Source organism: Panicum hallii, chromosome 9 (assembly GCF_002211085.1).
Source record: "Panicum hallii strain FIL2 chromosome 9, PHallii_v3.1, whole genome shotgun sequence".
Lineage (NCBI taxonomy): Eukaryota > Viridiplantae > Streptophyta > Magnoliopsida > Poales > Poaceae > Panicum > Panicum hallii.
The window spans coordinates 58,820,842-58,838,366 of NC_038050.1; the positions used below are offsets into that span (position 1 = coordinate 58,820,842).

The 17,525-nt window shown below is 46.3% G+C and overlaps 3 protein-coding genes across 10 annotated transcripts; 1 reads left to right on the forward strand and 2 right to left on the reverse strand.

Moving 5' to 3' along the window:
• The first annotated feature begins 1,326 nt into the window (after positions 1-1,326).
• LOC112874897 (putative pentatricopeptide repeat-containing protein At3g01580) lies at positions 1,327-14,810 on the forward strand. 7 transcript variants are annotated; one of them, XM_025938473.1, is made up of 4 exons: positions 1,327-1,682; positions 1,793-4,476; positions 4,883-5,011; positions 6,243-6,445. In XM_025938473.1, the coding sequence occupies exon 2, from the start codon at positions 2,125-2,127 to the stop codon at positions 4,189-4,191; it is 2,067 nt and encodes a 688-aa protein (XP_025794258.1). In that variant the 5' UTR covers positions 1,327-1,682; positions 1,793-2,124; the 3' UTR covers positions 4,192-4,476; positions 4,883-5,011; positions 6,243-6,445. The 7 variants fall into 7 exon arrangements, with proteins under 7 accessions (XP_025794258.1, XP_025794259.1, XP_025794257.1 ...); XM_025938474.1 differs by having other exon boundaries at positions 1,952-4,476; XM_025938472.1 differs by lacking the exon at positions 6,243-6,445 and adding an exon at positions 14,689-14,810 and having other exon boundaries at positions 1,498-1,682; positions 1,785-4,476.
• Positions 8,753-11,264, reverse strand: LOC112874901 (DNA-directed RNA polymerases II and IV subunit 5A-like). Of its 2 annotated transcripts, none has more exons than XM_025938478.1 (4): positions 10,662-11,264; positions 10,397-10,576; positions 10,180-10,293; positions 8,753-9,136 (listed from the first exon to the last, which is right to left on the reverse strand). In XM_025938478.1, exons 1-4 carry the CDS (start codon positions 10,863-10,865, stop codon positions 9,026-9,028), a joined length of 609 nt encoding a protein of 202 aa, XP_025794263.1. In that variant the 5' UTR covers positions 10,866-11,264; the 3' UTR covers positions 8,753-9,025. The 2 variants fall into 2 exon arrangements, with proteins under 2 accessions (XP_025794263.1, XP_025794262.1); XM_025938477.1 differs by having other exon boundaries at positions 8,753-9,151; positions 10,662-11,262.
• Positions 14,811-14,876: 66 nt separating the features above from the next.
• LOC112874902 (U-box domain-containing protein 6-like) lies at positions 14,877-16,082 on the reverse strand. Its single transcript, XM_025938479.1, has one exon. It carries the CDS (start codon positions 15,317-15,319, stop codon positions 14,891-14,893), a length of 429 nt encoding a protein of 142 aa, XP_025794264.1. The 5' UTR covers positions 15,320-16,082; the 3' UTR covers positions 14,877-14,890.
• Positions 16,083-17,525: the final 1,443 nt, after the last annotated feature.

A 17,525-nucleotide genomic window follows, 5' to 3' on the forward strand; every position in this document is an offset into this window, starting at 1 on the left:
CGTATGGCAAACCAATACAATAGCAGGTCACAATAGGGGCCATTTGGAAGTGCTTTTCTCATACGGACTCACGGGTTAAGCCATTTTCTTGATTTTCTAAATAGCTTTACATCACAGTGCATTATGTGCATAATAGGTAAATATTAATCTCTCTTCTTTTCTCTCCACTACCCCTCCCCCCTCCCAAACACACAACACCCAGCAAAAAAAAAAGTCTGTATCAAAGGATCAGGATGTTTTCGAAATACGCCCAAGAATAACATTATGTTGGGAAAATGGCCTTCTTTCCACACGTGTTTCTTTTGCTGGATTTTATCCAGGACTATATATACCAGTGGCGAAGCTAGAGCAAATTGAAGGGGTTCACCAACTTTGTGGGTGCATGGAGTTAAACTGTAGGGGTGCATATATGGTGGAAAATTAGATCTAATCACTATTTTTGTAAAAATTCGTGGGTGCATAGGCACCCCCTAATTATTACTTACCTTCGCCCCGGATATATACTACTCCCTCTATTCTATGATATAGCTACTTCTATAGTTTTTTTCCAGACAGATTAAGAATGGAGAGTAAAAATCTATATTACCCTTGTTTAGTTACCAATTTAATCATAGCTTTCCTATTTGTCTTGCTCGCTGATCTGCATACTATAATTAATTTGCATGCAAGAGGAGTATTTTAGACCTTTTATAAAAAAATTCACTTAATAACTTAAAAATAGTTATATTATAAGATAAAATTTAAATACTAAAAGTAGCTATATTTTGAGATGGAGGAAGGTGGATAAGAAGCAGAAGATGATATACTCCACTAGTTAGGAGCAGTACACGTCACCGTCAACAAAGTCTCATCTGTGTACGTCGTCGTTCCCGTCACCCTCAGGTACACGGTAGCGCAACGCGCCGGCGCCCCGCGGCCTTGGCGCACTCGGCTCCCCGAGTACCTGTCACGCGGCTCACGCTCAAGCGACGCCTCTTTCTCAACCTCCACGTGTTCGCCCCCCTCGCCGCATGTGCGGCCTCGCGCGTACACGAACGATAGGAAGGCCCGAATTCTCTTTGATTAAATAATAAATACTCTATCGAGTCTATAGTAAATTTTCCATGAAATGTGAAAGAAAACTTGAAAGCTCAACTCTCGAGGCAGGGTCTATTATTGAGCAACCTGTGTCTAAAAATTCAAAAATATTTCTTTTGAAATGGAGGGGAAACGGGAAAATTAATAAGTACAGGCGATGCCAAATTAGTATGATTTTTCTTGTGTCAAGCAACCGAAGAAAACTGGAAAATCGAAGAGGCCACGCACGGGCTGTTTGTTCTCGGTGTGGAGGTCCATTTCGGCCCATTTTCCAGCCCATTACGATTGCACGCGCTCTCTCTCCCCCTTGGGCCGAAGGCTCAAGCCGGCAGCCGGAGGGCGCCGCCGCCTCCGAGTCCCACACGCGCCGGCGCCGCCGCAGGGGCCGGTGACCGCCCGATCCTCGCGCGACGCGCCATCCCTGGGTTGCGGCACCAATCGCAAGCGGTTGCCCGCCGGCACGCCTCGCCAGGGTTCGGCCTCCAACGTTCCCGCGGACCGCGAGCTCCCGCCACCTCGCTGTGAGCTCCTGCGCGCGTCCCCGGCTCGCTGCGGGTCCGTTCCATGTCCTTTTGGATCCCAGGCACACAATACTGCGCCCTCAGGTGAATGCTCTATCACTGGAGCTGCACCATTGAGCCACATCATGCTGTTCAATTTGAGGGCAATTACTAGTTACCTGTTTTTCTTCTGTATGCAATCACGAGGATGCTAGCAATAAGAGGCTTATCCAGGACTGCTGCTGCAAGGACCGATAAGATTGCGGCGCTGAAGCTGCGCAGGAGGTTATCGGGATTTGTTGCTGGTGCAAATCCTGGATATAGTAGGCCATCAGATGTTGATAATTTTGCTGTGTTGTTCCAAAACTGCGCAGATGTGAGGTCTCTGAAGAAGCTCCATGCTCGCGTTCTCACACTTGGACTTGGCAGGGATGTTAATCTTGGCTCTGAAATTCTGATTCGTTACGCCAGTCTGGGCGTCCTGCCCAAGACAAGCCTTCCTTTCCAAGGCTTTTTAAACGATGATCTTGCCCAGTGGAGTTCGGCCATGGTTGGCATTTTTAGAGCTGGTTATCCAGAGGAAGCTATTCTTTTGTACAGGGGGTTGAAGCTGCGTCAGATTGGGTTGGATGAGAAAACTATTACTTTTGGATTGAAGAGCTGCGCTGAGCTCCGAAATTTGTTATTGGGCAAAGGAATGCATGCAGACTCACTGAAGCTTGGCCTCAGTAGGGATAAATTTGTTGGTTCTTCTCTTGTTGGGTTATACTCTAAGCTTGCCAGTATGGCTGATTCACATAAGGTGTTTGAAGAGATTTTGGACAAGGATATTGTTTCCTACACCTCGATGATCACCGGTTATTCTGAAAATATGGATTCTACTTCTTGGAATGCATTTGAAATTGCCAGTGACATGCTGCGGAGCAACTTGGAAGTAAACCGTGTGACTCTGGTCAGCCTACTGCAAGTTGCTGGTAATTTGGGAGCAATTAGAGAAGGCAAATCGGTACATAGCTATTCCATAAGGAAAGGAATTGGTGTCTCAGATGAAGTTCTAGAGACCAGCCTTGTTCACATGTACACTCGATGTGGAGCTTGCCAATTAGCATCTGCTGTCTTGAAGAATTCGATGCAATCTGTGGCTTCCTGGAATGCATTGCTTGCTGGTCTTGTTCGAACCGGACAGAGTGGAAATGCAATCCACCATTTCTCTGCCATGCTGCATGAGCATAAGGCAATTCCAGATTCTGTGACCTATGCAAATGTAATTTCTGCTTGTGCTGAGCTACGCAATTCTGGCTGTGCTGCTAGTGTTCATGCCTACCTAATTAGAAGATCTATCCCTCAGGATGTAGTTTTGGCCACAGCCCTTATCGAGGTATACTTCAAATGCACTAGAATTATGAAATCCAGGCATCTCTTCGATCAGTTGATGGTTAAAGATGTTGTCTCCTATAACGCTATGATCTATGGTTATCTCCAAAGTGGCATGGCCAATGAAGCCATTACATTACTTAAAGAAATGATGGCAGAATGCGTTGCACCGAATTCTTTGACTGTTCTTAGTCTGCTTGCAGCTATTGCTGATCACAAAGATTTTGTTAGAGGGAGGTGGATTCACGGATTTGCAATTAGGCATGGATTTTGTTCAGATGTTGACATTGCAAATCAAATTATACGCATGTATTCTGGCTGTGGAAAGATTGCAGCAGCAAGGATTGTATTTGCTTCGTTGGAAAAGAAAAATTTGATTTCATGGACAGCCATGATGATGGGATGCTTATTCTGCGGACATGGAGGTGAGACAGTTCGATTATTGCAATTAATGCAGCAACATGGTGAGAAGCCTGATTCTGTCACCGTTATGGCTGCAGCTCAGGCTGCTTCTGAGCTTGGACATTTGAAAGGTGTAAAACAAATTCATTGTTTTGTCTACCGTGCCTTGTTGGAGAAAGATACAAAGACCGTAAATTCTTTAATAACTGCATATGCCAAATGTGGAAGGTTGGATTTATCTGTAGGTTTGTTCTTAAGTTTGGAAAACAGAGACCTAGATTCATGGAATGCTATGATCAGTGCATATGGGATGCATGGGTTCTATATTAAGGTGCTTGAAATGTTTAAGCTAATGGAAGAAGGAAACATTAATCCTGATGGGTTAACATTTTCCTCAGTGCTTTCTGCATGCAGTCATGCTGGCCTAGTTAAGGAGGGTTTGCGTATTTTTCAGTCGATGACCTCAATGTATTCAGTTCTTCCACAGGAAGAGCATTATGGTTGCATTGTTGACTTACTGAGTCGAGCAGGGCATCTCAAAGAAGGATACAAGCTCATAAAGTTATCTACCTTAAATGACAGATCTAGTGTACTTTGTGCTTTGCTCTCTGCATGCAGAACTCATGGAAATACAATGCTTGGACAGATTATTAGCAATGAGCTCCTTGAGCTCGAACAGAATCCAGGTACTTATGCTTTGATTTCAGAAGTATTTGCTCAGAGAGGACAATGGAATAAATCAGCTAATATAAGGAATATAGCAAAAGAAAGTGGGTTGAGAAAACTTCCTGGTTCTAGTTTCATTGAATCGGTGGAAAAAGCTAACAATCTGCGTTAAAGAGGTGCATGAACATCACATATAAATGGTGCCTTTATTATGCACTTAAACCACCATTCAATCTCGATATGGAGCAAAATTCTGTTATGTGCTGATTGCTGAAAGCTTGAATCATTTTAGTAGAAGACTGCAAGGTTTGTAGTTCTTTCACTGAATATGCACGCATTTGCTCTATCGACTTCTTATGAGGAAAAAAGAGATGAATCATCATGTTTGGACATGCTTATTGTTTCATTCCTTCAAGAATCAAGCTGGATATTTGAAAAACACAAGTAGCAGACAATGGTATGTTAGCAGAGGCTTATCTTAATTTTTCTGCTTTACATTATTTCTCTTGTTGAGTCTTATTCGAAGATCAAAACAGCTGTGTTTGGTTCCAGAATAATGAGTATTTACTGAAAATTATTTGCCCAATAAAATCCTTAAGTGATCAAATTAAATCATCTCATTTGATCTTTTTTCTAATTTAGACTTACATTGGTTGTAGAAAATTACATTTTGCAATTTGTGATTGCTTGGCCAGTTGGCCTACTTAGTAGCTTGGGACTTGAGGCTTTGTTGTTGTTGTACAATTACTTACTACCGGATGTATGACCTGCCGATGCCCTATATTGCTAGATAAGTTCTAGTTCATGTTTCATGGCATATGATTCTGATAATGATTTGGGCATAGATTTCTTATATATCACAGAAAAGGGAAGGAGTGCTAGCTTGGATGTGTCAGGTTGCATAAATGCCCTACTGGATCACACAAAAACTATGTGCATTGCAATGGAGATATGAAGAACCAGATTTGCCTTTTTTGGGGCATTCTGAAGAGGTTTGTCTCACAGCTTTGCCACCCATAGTTGTTTTACATATTGACCATTCCAGTTGGGAACTTGTCAAGTTCTTTTTTTCTGCATTTAAATTGGACAAATAAAAAAAATGCTGGGGAATACCAGCTACCAGTTGCAAAATGGTAATGTCTAGTTTCATCTAAGGGCCACTCATTTTCTTTGCGTACATATATGAATCACTAAACATTTATAGATATACTTGCTACGGTATGAAGGCTCAACTAATTGCTATCATCAGGACTAAACATCTATAGATTTTCTTTCTAGGGCACAAAGGCCCAACTAAGAATTATTGTCCAGACTAAGCGTCTCTAGATTCGCTTACTAAGTTAGAATTTTATTGTTAGGGCCTTGTGTCATTAAATTCAGTGCATTATTTGTTACTAATTAAATTCCATCAGTTATTGAAGTAGCTAACTCAGTAATGCATTAACTGCTTAAAAGTAAGTGGATTAATCTGGCTACACCATTGGTAACTATGCATGAGCATGGCATAGGTATGGCACTCATATATAAATGCAAAAAATGAAATTATGTACAAGAGGTGTGATAGAAAGGTCAATAGAACTGCCACAAAGCTCGAAAAGCCAATTTCAAAGCAACACTACGAAGTACAATCTGAATCCTTATCCCGAACATTGACTGAGGCTCACCACCATTTTCTTAGAAGATTCAACTTTCAAATAATATGAAATTATGAATCTGAAGAACTGTTACCTGTTCCGTCTATTCTTATCGTGTGAGGAATCTTTTAAAGCACACATCTTGATCTGCCATCTTGTTTAGCGGCGCTCAGCTGGTAACCACTCAGTTCTAGTTGTTAATTGCCTGGTTAGTGGCCACTAGTCAAGTGGGGGCACTCATTAGAAGTTACCACTCAGCAGCTTGGTGCCATATATAAGCAGATGAAACTATTGATTTGCGGCATCTCCTATTGGATGCAAGCATATTTCCCCTAGGCTCCAAATCAGTTATAATTTGCAAGTGTGTAATATAGCAATGCCAGGAATGATTGTTGGCTAATGCTATATATCCCTGCACATTTTGGTCAATCTTCCAGGCTCCAGGCCAACTTTTCCTGCTGACACTAGACCTTATACTGTCTTTCAATTCTTGATTAATGTTTCATTGTGGAGTGTCATGTAGGATTACAGTTTACTTTCTTTCAATTTCAATCCCTCCCTCTTTGATTTTGTTTTCACTTTTATTCAGGTCATGGTACCCAGTACATTTGCAAGTAGCTTCTAGATAATAAGCATAGCTTGCTACTAACTGTAGGATGACATGAGATGTTGCGCCTAGCAAATTGGCTAGGGCTCGAGACAAAAACAGCTGCACTGAACCCTTGTCAGTCAAAGATAGGTGTAAAAGCCACTCCTTTGACTGTCTTTGTACGTAATTATTTTGTTGGGTTTCTTCCCTTCTGGTAGTGCTTAGCATAGCTCCCTCTGAAATCAGGTTGCAATTATCTGGTTCTATAGGCTGCGTGGCCTCTGAATGGTTGAGTACTTGAGTAAGCTCAACAGCTGGGCAACGCATCCGCTGCTGCGAGTAAGAAAGGTTTCTAGTGGTGAGAAAGGACGTAAGAGCAGCTACAAGAGATTCTCTATATCTTTCCTCATTGTAAGGTGTAAGATTATGTATAATGCGTGGGATATATTGCATTGAGCCTCTAGGGTGAATATACAGGAGTACATGGTTTGGAGGGCAAGTAGCCTTTCCCAGAGATAAGAAAGGTTATCCCAGGATTACAATCAATCCTAAACTAACCATATCCGGAGTTGTCTAATATACTCTAATATCCTCCGCAATCGTAGCGGTACCAACACGAACGGACAGACCGGAGAACAATGGAGATATCCCCCCGTAGTCGGAACGCCGGTGCGAATGCTTCGACTGGAGTAGCTCATGCAGATGATAGCCCTTTGGTGCCGAAATAGTCGAGGTCAAGGTGGACGTGGTCTAAGCCATGGAGGAGGGCGCAGGTCCAAAGCATCAACAAAAGCATGCGAGTACACAAAATTAGCATCTTCTTGCTGATGACAGCAGCAGGACAGTGGGCGGCAGATGGCAATGGTAGACGAGGCTGCTGAAAAGCGCACGAGCGTCTTCCTTCACCAACATCGGCGGCGGTATCCGCGTGAAAACGGCAGTAGGCGTGGACTCGGATCGATTGCCAGCTTGACAAGGACCGGCAACGGATGGCGCCACCGTCTAAAGAGGTGGTGACACCGGCGATGATGGCTTGACCACGAGCGTTGGCGCTGCAGCTTGGGAAGGCACAGAGACAAACTCATCCTTGGGAGTGTTGATGATGGAGCGGCGACGAATGGCAGGGTGATGCAAACCGATCTCTGATCGAAAAAAAAGAAAACATCAGCAAGACGAACCTCCGGGTACTTTCTCCGCGGCCACTCACTCGTGCTCAAGGTAGCGGTGCGGTGGCGCAGGTAGGAGGGGGGAGCGGGGAAGGGGCGGAGCCCCACGGCGCGGCGGCCCGGCGACAGTGTCGATGGCGGTGCGGTGGCCCGACAGCCCCAACGGCACGGTAGCCTGGCGACCCCACGATCTGCCTCCGCAGCCACGACTCGCGCTCAAGGCAGCAGTGCGGCGGCGCTAGTAGGAGGGGGGCGTCTGGCCTGTTGCGCGGAAGGGGCATGGATCCAGACGCGGTGCCGGAGGGAGCGAGAACGTGAAGGCATGGTAGGCCCGGCGGCAGCTCCATTACAACGTGGTGCCCGACGAGGACGACGAGCGGCACCACCATGGATTGGCCACGGATAGAGGTACGTCCCTCTGCTGCTGCGAGACCACGACGGCGCGGCAGATTATAGGAATTCGCGCGGATCCTACGAGGGCGCTGCCCCTGGCGGAGATTGATCTCCCCAGGTGCGGCGCGGGGGCAGCGGAAGCCGAAGATCTAAGGTTAGAACTAGACTCGTGATACCATGTAAGATTGTGTATAATACGTGGGATATATTGCATTGAGCCTCTAGGGCGAATATATAGGAGTACATGGCTTGGAGGGCAAGTAGCCTCTCTTAGAGATAAGGAAGGTTATCCCGAGATTACAATCAATCATAAACTAACCATATCCGAAGTTGCCTAATATACTCTAACATAAGTAATAGAGATTTTGATAGAAAAATACACTCCAACAGCTTCTCTAAGTGGTTATCCAAATATAACCATTCTCTATTCTGCATTTCTCGCTAGCCAAAAATAGATAACGAAAATGAATTTATCCAAATATAACCATCCCCCGTTCTGCATTTCTCGCTAGCCAAAAATAGATAACGAAAATGAATTTCTAAAGTGTACATAGAAAGCGATTTTTATGCAGAAAACTCTCCAAATGATAATTTAGAAAGTGAAATTTAGAAAGATTATGTTCTAAGTTAACCTGGCTATTCCAAATCGATAGCAGGCTTGGGAATTTGCAGGTGGCTATTTCTTCGTTCTCCCATAGGGTCATGCCATACCATGGGAGTACTAGCTTGGGAGTCGTCGTCGATTAACTCGATCTGGCACTTCGGCTGAACAAGGAAACGATTGTTCATGTGTTGTCCAACCTTCAACAAACATGAAATCAAACAGAGCTAAGGACTACGCACGTATATTCCCCCGTGCTTGCATCTCAGAAACCAGACTCCCCCCGTCAGGCAAGAACAATGGCCTCCAAGGGGCGTGAATAACACAGCATCCTGGCAACTGGAAGCCGATACAGGTCAAAGCTTGTCCTCTTCAAATCGGAACGATGATTTCATAGATGGAACACAGCTACAGCTACAGCTACAGGAAAACTAATTCTAGTGCTAAAACGGCGTAACGTCAATCAGTTCTCAGGGAAAAGCACCAGAGCGCTTTGAAGGCACTTCAGGTTCTCAGCGGTAACAATGTTTCGAAGTACACAGCCAAGATTAGAAGCTTGGGGAAAATTTTCACTTGGTGATGGTTCACGGCAGAAGCTCAAGCCATGAGAATGTAGGGGAAGCTCAGACAACGTAGCGGTAGGTGACGTATCTTCCAGCAGTTTCACTGGCTCGGATGATCTTCACAACCTGCCCACGCTTCATGCCGTAGTATCTTGCTATTGGGTCTGTAATCTGAATCCGGGGGAGCTGCATCATAGACAGCTCTATATCATCAGAAGCAGAGGATACAAAAAATGTCTCTTCATCTCATCACAAAGCATGTATTTGTTAAGACATCTAAAGCTTGATGAAATTAAGGCGGCACGACTATGAGATAGAGGTGGCTGGCACCTGCCAAACACAGCCTTGAACATTATGCTCTTTGAATAAACATGACACAAGGAGCGGCTTTATGATATTAGGAAACTAACTGCCCAGATAAGACCCCCGAGTAAATGAGTGCTGTAGCAGGAGCAGAACCAGGGTTGGTTGAAAACTAAGCTACGGCATGTAGTTTTATTAAATATTAGGGTCTATAAAAAAACTTTGGAGCACAAGGGGCCGTGGCTGTGGCCACTGCGGGGTCATCCCTACTCCCTAGTTTCACCACTGGCCAGTAGAGTTCCATTCTTAACACTATCTAACTTAATATGCACTGAAATCAGTTATCAGCCAGTAGTGCTAATCATATCTGAAAGTATTATTTGTCGATTGCATATTTGAATATCTTGTTCAGACTACAAATCAGATTCTACCTATACTTCTGCACCAATAAATTTTCTAATACCATTGTGTTCTATACCATTTTACCAATCGATACATGCCATAGGTTCTTTTACGATTTAAATCACAACTAATGCAGATTGTCAATTTGGCCTGAAAACATTTGCTTTTTTGGTTCCAATGTGCCAACTAAAATCAAACAGGGCATTTATACGCTTTGTCGGTTCCCAATTAGGCAACAAAAATCAAAAAACAAATATGCTAGCAAGCTACAGCATGACGACAAGCTGAAAATAGCTCAAAGTTCAGCATCTTATTGCTTCATGAAAATCATGGGAGAACAATCATTTCCCCATATGCAGACCCAGGCATTGCTTCGTGTAAATGCTGTACATAATAAAACCTTAACCCGAAGAGTCCAACACAAGAATAAATTTTAGAATGATTATGTTTTTACAAAAACACGAAGTAGTTAGGCCACACTGAGGAAAGAATAGCGAAAATTATCTGACCTGGGTTTCCTTCACGGTGTATCGCTCTAGCAGTGTCTTCTTCTGATCCGGTGTCAGGAGCTCGTGCTCCGGCACTAGGACATGCTCCTTAATGTTCACAAGAAGCTCAGCTTCCTGCACAGCGATGACATTAAGCATCAGCCACCGTTTTACGCGAGTAGCGCACATACTGACATAGAGATATGCCAATGCGGCAAAAAGGAAATGGAGAGCGGACCTGGAAGACCTCCAGATGGTACTTCTGGGAGACCTCCTGCACGGCGCTGCGTGCGAACGCACTGAGCGCCTGCTGCACAACGAGTATGCCGGCGAAGACGTTCTCCTGCTTCATCTTCTCGACGTAGTTCCTGATCGTCTTCACGCCGGGCTTGGCCTCATTCGGGAAGAACACGTAGATCTGCAGGGGTACGACACGGCTAGGGTTACGCTGCTGCTGCAGCGGCGGAAGGGGCGAAGCAGGGGCGGCGGAACAGGGGAGGGACCTGGTCGGCGGGGTTGTCCTTCTTGTAGCGGTTGATGACGAGGTCGTCGCGGCGGACGGGGTCGCCGTAGCGATCCACGAAAGCCGCCCTTTTGAGGCCGATGTCCTCGGTTTCATGGATCATGTACCCGCGGTCGCGCAGCATCTGCATCAGCGTGCGCCGGATGCGCCACAGGCGGTTCGTCTCCCCCTCCGACGACGCCATCGCCCTCTGTTTCCCCCGCTTTTCGGCTTTCTCCCGGTGGGTTCTGAGAGGGGTTTTGCGGGTACGGAAGGCGGGAGCGGCGCGCGGGTGCCGGCTACAGGGGCTTCCACACCGAGATTGCGAGAAGGACGGCTGGAGGATGGAAAGTGCAGGGCGGCTGGAGGCGAGGTGGATCGGACAGGGGCAGCGTGCCCGCGTGGTTGCGGCCTTGCGGGGACCGGGGAGGAGTGGGGGGCGGCCTGGCGTGGAGGCCCGGGCGCCGCCGGCCGGGCCGGCGCTCGGTCAGATTCGAGAGGAGGGGGGAGGGCGCGGATCGCTCCTGGCGGCGGCGCGGCGCACAGGAGGAGCCGAGGACGAAGGGTGTGGCGGGCTGGAGGGGAGGGGAATGAGTGTCAGGTGGCGTTGAGACCCTAACTTAGTTTATATATCTGGGGTTTGGGCCACATGGCAGCGAGCCGATATCCGTTGGATTCAAACTCATGCCCACCAGCCGGATTTGCTATCCGCATGCACGTGGATAATTTATACCTATTGCTAGCTTTAGTGCCGGCGGGTAGGGTTTGAGGGAAGAAGAGACGGCAGTCAGGATGGCAACTTTCCCCGTGAGACCGGGGATCCGCGGGGCCGCGACGCGGACTAAGCGTGTGTTCGTTTCCGGGTACCTAAACTTTAGAGGGGTCACATCAAAGAGAATCTTATCATTTAGAAGTATTAAATAAAGTCTAATTACAAAACTAATTGCAGAACCCTAGTGCTAATTCACGAGACGAATCTAATGAGGTATATTAGTCCATGATTAGCGAATAATTACTGTAGCATCACTGTGGCAAATTATGGATTAATTAGGCTCATTAAATTTGCCTCGCGAATTAGCACCTAGCTGTGCAAAAAGTTTTATAAACAGATTTTATTTAATACTTCTAAATAGCAAGATTCTCTTTGATGTGATGGGTCTAAAGTTTAGATAGCAGGAAACGAACAGGCCCTAATTTTACCCCGCGGGGGCAACGTACTGGGGCCCGAAACTAGGCCGGGACGGGGGCGGGGATCCATATTTCCCCGCAAGGACCCGTGAGGCCGCGAAAATTGATGTTCCGATTATTTTGGATTTTGAAGGTTCGATTTTAGAAAATCCAAAAATCGGATGACTTTTAGAATCGAGAATCGAGACTCCCAGCTGATTATGAATTCTCGATTATCAATTCTGGGAGTCATCCAACTTTTAAATTTTCTAAAATCAAACATTTAAAATCTAAAATAATTGGAACCAAACAGGACCACAACTCTTGTGCTGTTTAAAGCCCGATAGCCATCAGTTCGTATCTCATTCTTGACAGCCCAACAGCCCACGTGATAATCTTCACCAAACCTGAGGAGACAGACCTAAGATTTCTCCCCCATCTTCTTGGTTCCTCCTTTTAGGATGAAAACGGTCGGAAACGATCGGCAAAAGGTTCCAGCACTCTCACTTTCATAGTTTTTCATTGGAAGCGAAAATGATATGATATTATTGGAAACGGAAACAACATCGGTATTACGGTAATTTTGGAATGAAAATATACGATCGAGAACACATCGATAATGATCGAAACCCATCAAAACGATATTTTGAAAAAGATAAATATATTAAACCATAGAGTACAACATTAACCATATGACTTGATACATTTCATGCACAAGTACTAATTATTAAGACATTAATACAAGTATCTATCCATCCAGCACATATATCTTATTTTATACTACTAAAAATTTAGACATTAGTCCTACCACCCATGAAACTATCCATAGTCCTATAAGTTCAGGTTAGTTAGGATAAATGAGTCATGACTCTTTAAAAATTGAAAATATAGATATAACATTCTAAAAATATAGATAGCGGGGTGCGCTGGTAGTGCACATAAATACGGTATTTCTATCGGTAAAATTTGGTAGAATATCTAAAAAATATGATATTTCTCGAAAACAATCGGAAGACGCTCAAATCATTTTCGTTTTCATTTCTATATTTTTCTACCATTTTCGTTTTTATTTTTCGGTAATTGTTTTTGTTCCTCGCCGGCCATCCTCGACATCGAGGCAGTATTCCCCGCTGGGGACCGAGGATGCGTCGAGGCCGGGGACAGATTTCCCCCCGTGAAGCATATCGGGGCCGGGGCGGGGAACGGGATTTGGGGATCAGGGCAGTGACGGGAGCTGTGTCCCCGATGTGCCCCGCCCCGTTGCCACCATGAGGCGGGGCATCGAGAGAGATGTGATAATGGGTCCGAACCGTTTTCAGATGGTTCCGCTGTGTGATGGCGGGAGTTTTTTTTTGAAAAAGGGATAAAAAATAAATTCGAAAAAGGGGTGCTGATTGGTAAAATTTCGGAAAATGGGTACCTCCCGCGCGATGAACGGGTGGGAGGCGTGGGGCCGGGCACCTCCCGCCCATCCAACAGGCTAGAGGTCCCAAAATTATTTCCAGGCCCCTGATGCGGGCGCCGGGGCATCCCACCCACCCAACGGGCGGGAAGTCCGGGGCCCGTAGACTGAGGAGGGGCATCCCGCCCGTTGGGCGGGCGGGAGGTTGCGCCAGCCACGTGTTCCGCTATCAGGCTGTTCCCAGCAGAGCTCCGAAAAAGCTTCCAGTGCGGTATTTGCTCACGCGACTGCACTAGCATGTCCCAGTAGCATGCGGATGAAGGAACGAGAAAAGGGACGACCCCTCCGGCAACCCGTAAATCCACAACCTCTCTCTCTCCAAACTCCGATCACTTCCCACCTATTCTCAGCTGACGCGTGGCGATGGGTCAGGAGCAGAGGAAAGCGGGTGAGTGGAGGTGGGCCAGCAGGGTGGCAGATGCGGTGCCGCATCCGCATGGTGCTGGAAGCAGCCACTGCCAATCACGCGGGCCCCACATATAGCCTGCCCCTGTTTCCCGATGGGGAGGGGCGCACTGCTGGGAACAGCCTGGGGCCGCGGGAACGGGGGAATTGGCCCGGTCTCCAACAAGTAATCACTGGGCCGTGGAGTGCGGTATACTCAATGACACGTGGGTCCGTACTGGAACAGCCTGTGCGTCCCGCTAACCCAGGCTGCTTTTCGATTACTTTATCTATATTTCCTCTGCTAATTAATTCTAAAAAATTCCACGCGTGATCGAGCGGGAACCACGTACGAACCGCATGGCGATGCGGAAAGGTCCATGACGAAGAAGTAGTGCAGCCTGGGTTACAAATATACATAATTTATTTTTAATAGCTTGATGTATCGTACTATCGTAATATTTGGATTCTTTGTTGTAAAACGTTATCGCTTAACTATCTTCATACGGGTTTTAGATACCGTAATCTTCTTCGTAAAATTGAACTAAATTTAAAATTTATGTATACAAAAGAGTATGGCGAATAAATCTTATATTTGAAAAAAGTATGAATTTTAAATAGTTTATAAAATATAAATTCTAACAAAAAATTAAAATTTATGTATACAAAAGAGTATGGCGAATAAATCTTATATTTGAAAAAAGTATAAATTTTAAATAGTTTGTAAAACATAAATTCTAATAAAAAATAATAAAAAATAAGCGAGGTGGGCACCTCCCGCCCGTTGGGCGGGTGGGATGTCTCAAGGGCCTCTTCACGAATAAAAAAAGTCTTATTCGTGAAGAGGCCCTCGGGAGGGGTCTGGAAATAATTTTCGGACCTCCCGCCCGTTGGATGGGCTGGAGGTCTCTGGCCTCGCCCCTCCGGCCCGTTCATCGGGCGGGAGGTACCCATTTTTCGAAATTTTGCCAATCGGCACCTTTTTTGAATTAAAATTTTTTTATCCCTTTTTCAGAAAAAACTCGTGATGGCGGTTTCGATTGGGCCGAATTAATCCTTACTGGAGGGCCAACAGGCGCACGGACTTCTCATCCGGGCTGGGCTTAAAACTCATCTGTGCTGAGAAAGTAAGCCCATTTTATCACCCACGGCCACGTCCACCTGTCGCCCTTCGCTAAATAGTTGCAAGTCCTGCATCTTCCTCTGCCCCTGCTGGTCTAATTTCTTGCCATTCGAATTGCTTCCTGACCTTCACTAGCTGCACACCTGCCGTGATCTGAGTAAGTCACGGCCAGCACCATCTCCTCCTCCGCCTGCTGCTGCTGCTGCTGCTGCTGCTGCGCGGCCGCTGCCTGGCTCGCCGCCTCGTGCAGCTGCACCCGCGGCTGCATCTCCTCCAGCTCCCGCTGCTCTCGGAACAGGCTCAGCAGCCGCTGCACCTTGTCCCGGGCCCGGGCCGTGCCGTTGGCCGTCACGGAGACCAGCGCCAGGATCACGCCCTCCTGGAGCACCGTCTGGCTGCTGCCCTTGCCGCCGCTGCAGATCACGTACATGCACGACACAGCCTTCTCCATCTCGACGGGCTCACCGTTGTCAAGGATGAGCATGATGGCGCCCACCATCGCCGCGTTGGCCGCGATCTCCATGTTGCCGACATGGGTGAGCGCCAGGTTCAGCAGCACGGCGAGGGCCTTGTCCGTCCACGAGGAGGACAGGCGCCAGCACGCTGCGGAGGCTCTCTATGATGCCGGAGGCCACGAGGACCGGGACGTTCGGCGCGTGCAGGGAGAGGATGTACAGAGTGAGGACTGAGGAGCGCGTCCACGCGGCAGGTGTCGCTCCGGGAGCCGTCTTCCCTCAGGCCTTCGATGAGGAAAGGGATGGCATCGCTCGAACCGATGATCGCCTGGGCCTCAGAGATGGACCGATGAGAGCATTTCATCAGAGTCCTTGATTTCACATATCTCAGATGCGGCCTCGCCGGAGTTCTCATGAGAGCACTTCTCTGGAGAGACTTCATCTACGCGAATCTTGGATGTGGCTTCCCTGGAGTTCTGTCGAGAGACTTTCTCCACAATAAGTGCACTGTCTGCCTTGGCGTCATCCTTTGCACTTGTGTCTTCAAACAAAAAACCCCCCATGGCTCCATGTCTTGATAATATGCAAATTCAATTTTGTAGCTAGGCTTATTCATTCAACAGATTCCGTTCAAGGAGACCCGAGCGCTCTCAGGACGAAGTAAAGGGTGCTCGGAGCAGCCTTTTGACGCGGGCTTTTATGTTTTTTATTCGAGTACTTCTTTAGCTGTGCGTTGGATGTGTCGCTACTCTTTCCCTTTCGGAATACATGTGTGTTCCGTTTGCATTGGTCATATGATTGAGAAAAACCTATCGAAATTCCTAAGTACCACTCGAGTAATTTCTGCCCTTGCATCTCGGTTGATTTTTAACGCCGCACCTGGTGCTTCTGTTTCGATGTGAAATTTACGGCCCGGTCCATCAGCGTGCACCAGTCCGGCCGTGCTGACAGGATGCTGCCTTGTTATTTCGATCGTGGAGGGATGGGTGCTCACTTGTTTGTTTTTTTTTTGTCATCACTCGATTTTTCAAATGGATGGCTGATATTGTTTTGTGGTTGCTGAGTTCGCCACCAGCTAACCGTGCGAGAAAATGATGGTTTCTTATCCTTTCCAATGGAGGTTAGAGCTAGTAACTAAAAAAAGGTCTCTTGGCGGCTGTCTCTTGTCCGCACACTGTCGTCTGATACCTCGTCTCTTTAGGATGGATCAATGGCTGACTGAATCTAAACTCATCTACAGCGGATATGCACAGCATACTGCACGTCTAATATTTGTCTGGTTCTCCCATCTCAAGTTCAACACATCAATGTACAATTTAACTAGTCATTACCTAAAAATGTTTTCAATTAGCGGATAAAACAAGGGAGATGCTAAAAGATCAATATTCGTAAACATATAGTAACATAAAACTACTAACTTTTGTAGGAAATATAACATCCAGCTCCAAACGGGATGAACTCAAAGTCTGTCCACTTGTAGTCCGGTGTGCTGCTCCCAAACCTTTCTGGCCGGAACTCGTCGGCCTTGTCCCAGTATTTTGAGTCCCTCGCAACTGCGAAGGTGTTGATGAAGACGGAGGAATCCTTGGGTACGTCGTAGCCCATGATTCGGCAATTTTCTCGTCTCATCAAAGGACCCAAAAGTGCCACGTCATTTTCTTTATGTCAACGAGCACCGCACTTGCAGCAGCCGGGTAGGTCTCTTGTTGAATATATTCTGCACATGGCAAGTTACCACCATCCCAACCTATACATTGGTTATCTTCACCCATCTCGATCAGTGGCATCAACATTGCCTCGCGGGCTGCTGCTCTTAGTCCTTGTTTGTTTCAGCCTCTCAGAATCTAGAATCGAGAATCCATAATCAGCTGGATTCTTGATTCTTGATTACAGGAGTTATTTGACTTTTGGATTTTTTCAAAATTGAACCTTCAAAATCGATCGGAAGCTGAAATAAATGGGGTCTTAATAGATTGGCCTACCACTTGCAGTTTCTCCTAAAAATTTACTATTCTTTCTAGTAAACAATCCACGTCGTATAGTGGAATTGATCCAGTAGATCACCTAGAACCAGAATGTTGGGTCCGACTTTGGCTTTCCGCTGGCACTGCTCTTGGTCTTGGTAAAACCCCCCACATAGAAGTTGTTGAGTTGATTTGGCCAACAACAATCAAAGTGATGGGTCCGGTTTTAGCTTTTCGAAATTGATTGGCTATTTTTTTTATCCTTTTCCTTTTGTTATACCATCGTTTTGCCCAATCCTCTGATTGTGGT

What these genes read in the sequence shown, in the direction of transcription:
- LOC112874897 (XM_025938472.1), top strand. Translation starts at nt 1,642, where the DNA reads ATGTCCTTTTGGATCCCAGGCACACAATACTGCGCCCTCAG. An exon ending in ACACAATACTGCGCCCTCAG is followed by an intron (nt 1,683 to 1,784) that starts GTGAATGCTCTA and finishes TGCAATCACGAG; the next exon opens with GATGCTAGCAATAAGAGGCT.
- LOC112874901 (XM_025938477.1), bottom strand. Translation starts at nt 10,865, where the DNA reads ATGGCGTCGTCGGAGGGGGAGACGAACCGCCTGTGGCGCATCCGGCGC. An exon ending in ACCATCTGGAGGTCTTCCAG is followed by an intron (nt 10,294 to 10,396) that starts GTCCGCTCTCCA and finishes ATCGCTGTGCAG; the next exon opens with GAAGCTGAGCTTCTTGTGAA. An exon ending in ACACCGTGAAGGAAACCCAG is followed by an intron (nt 9,152 to 10,179) that starts GTCAGATAATTT and finishes TCTATGATGCAG; the next exon opens with CTCCCCCGGATTCAGATTAC.
- LOC112874902 (XM_025938479.1), bottom strand. Translation starts at nt 15,319, where the DNA reads ATGGAGATCGCGGCCAACGCGGCGATGGTGGGCGCCATCATGCTCATC.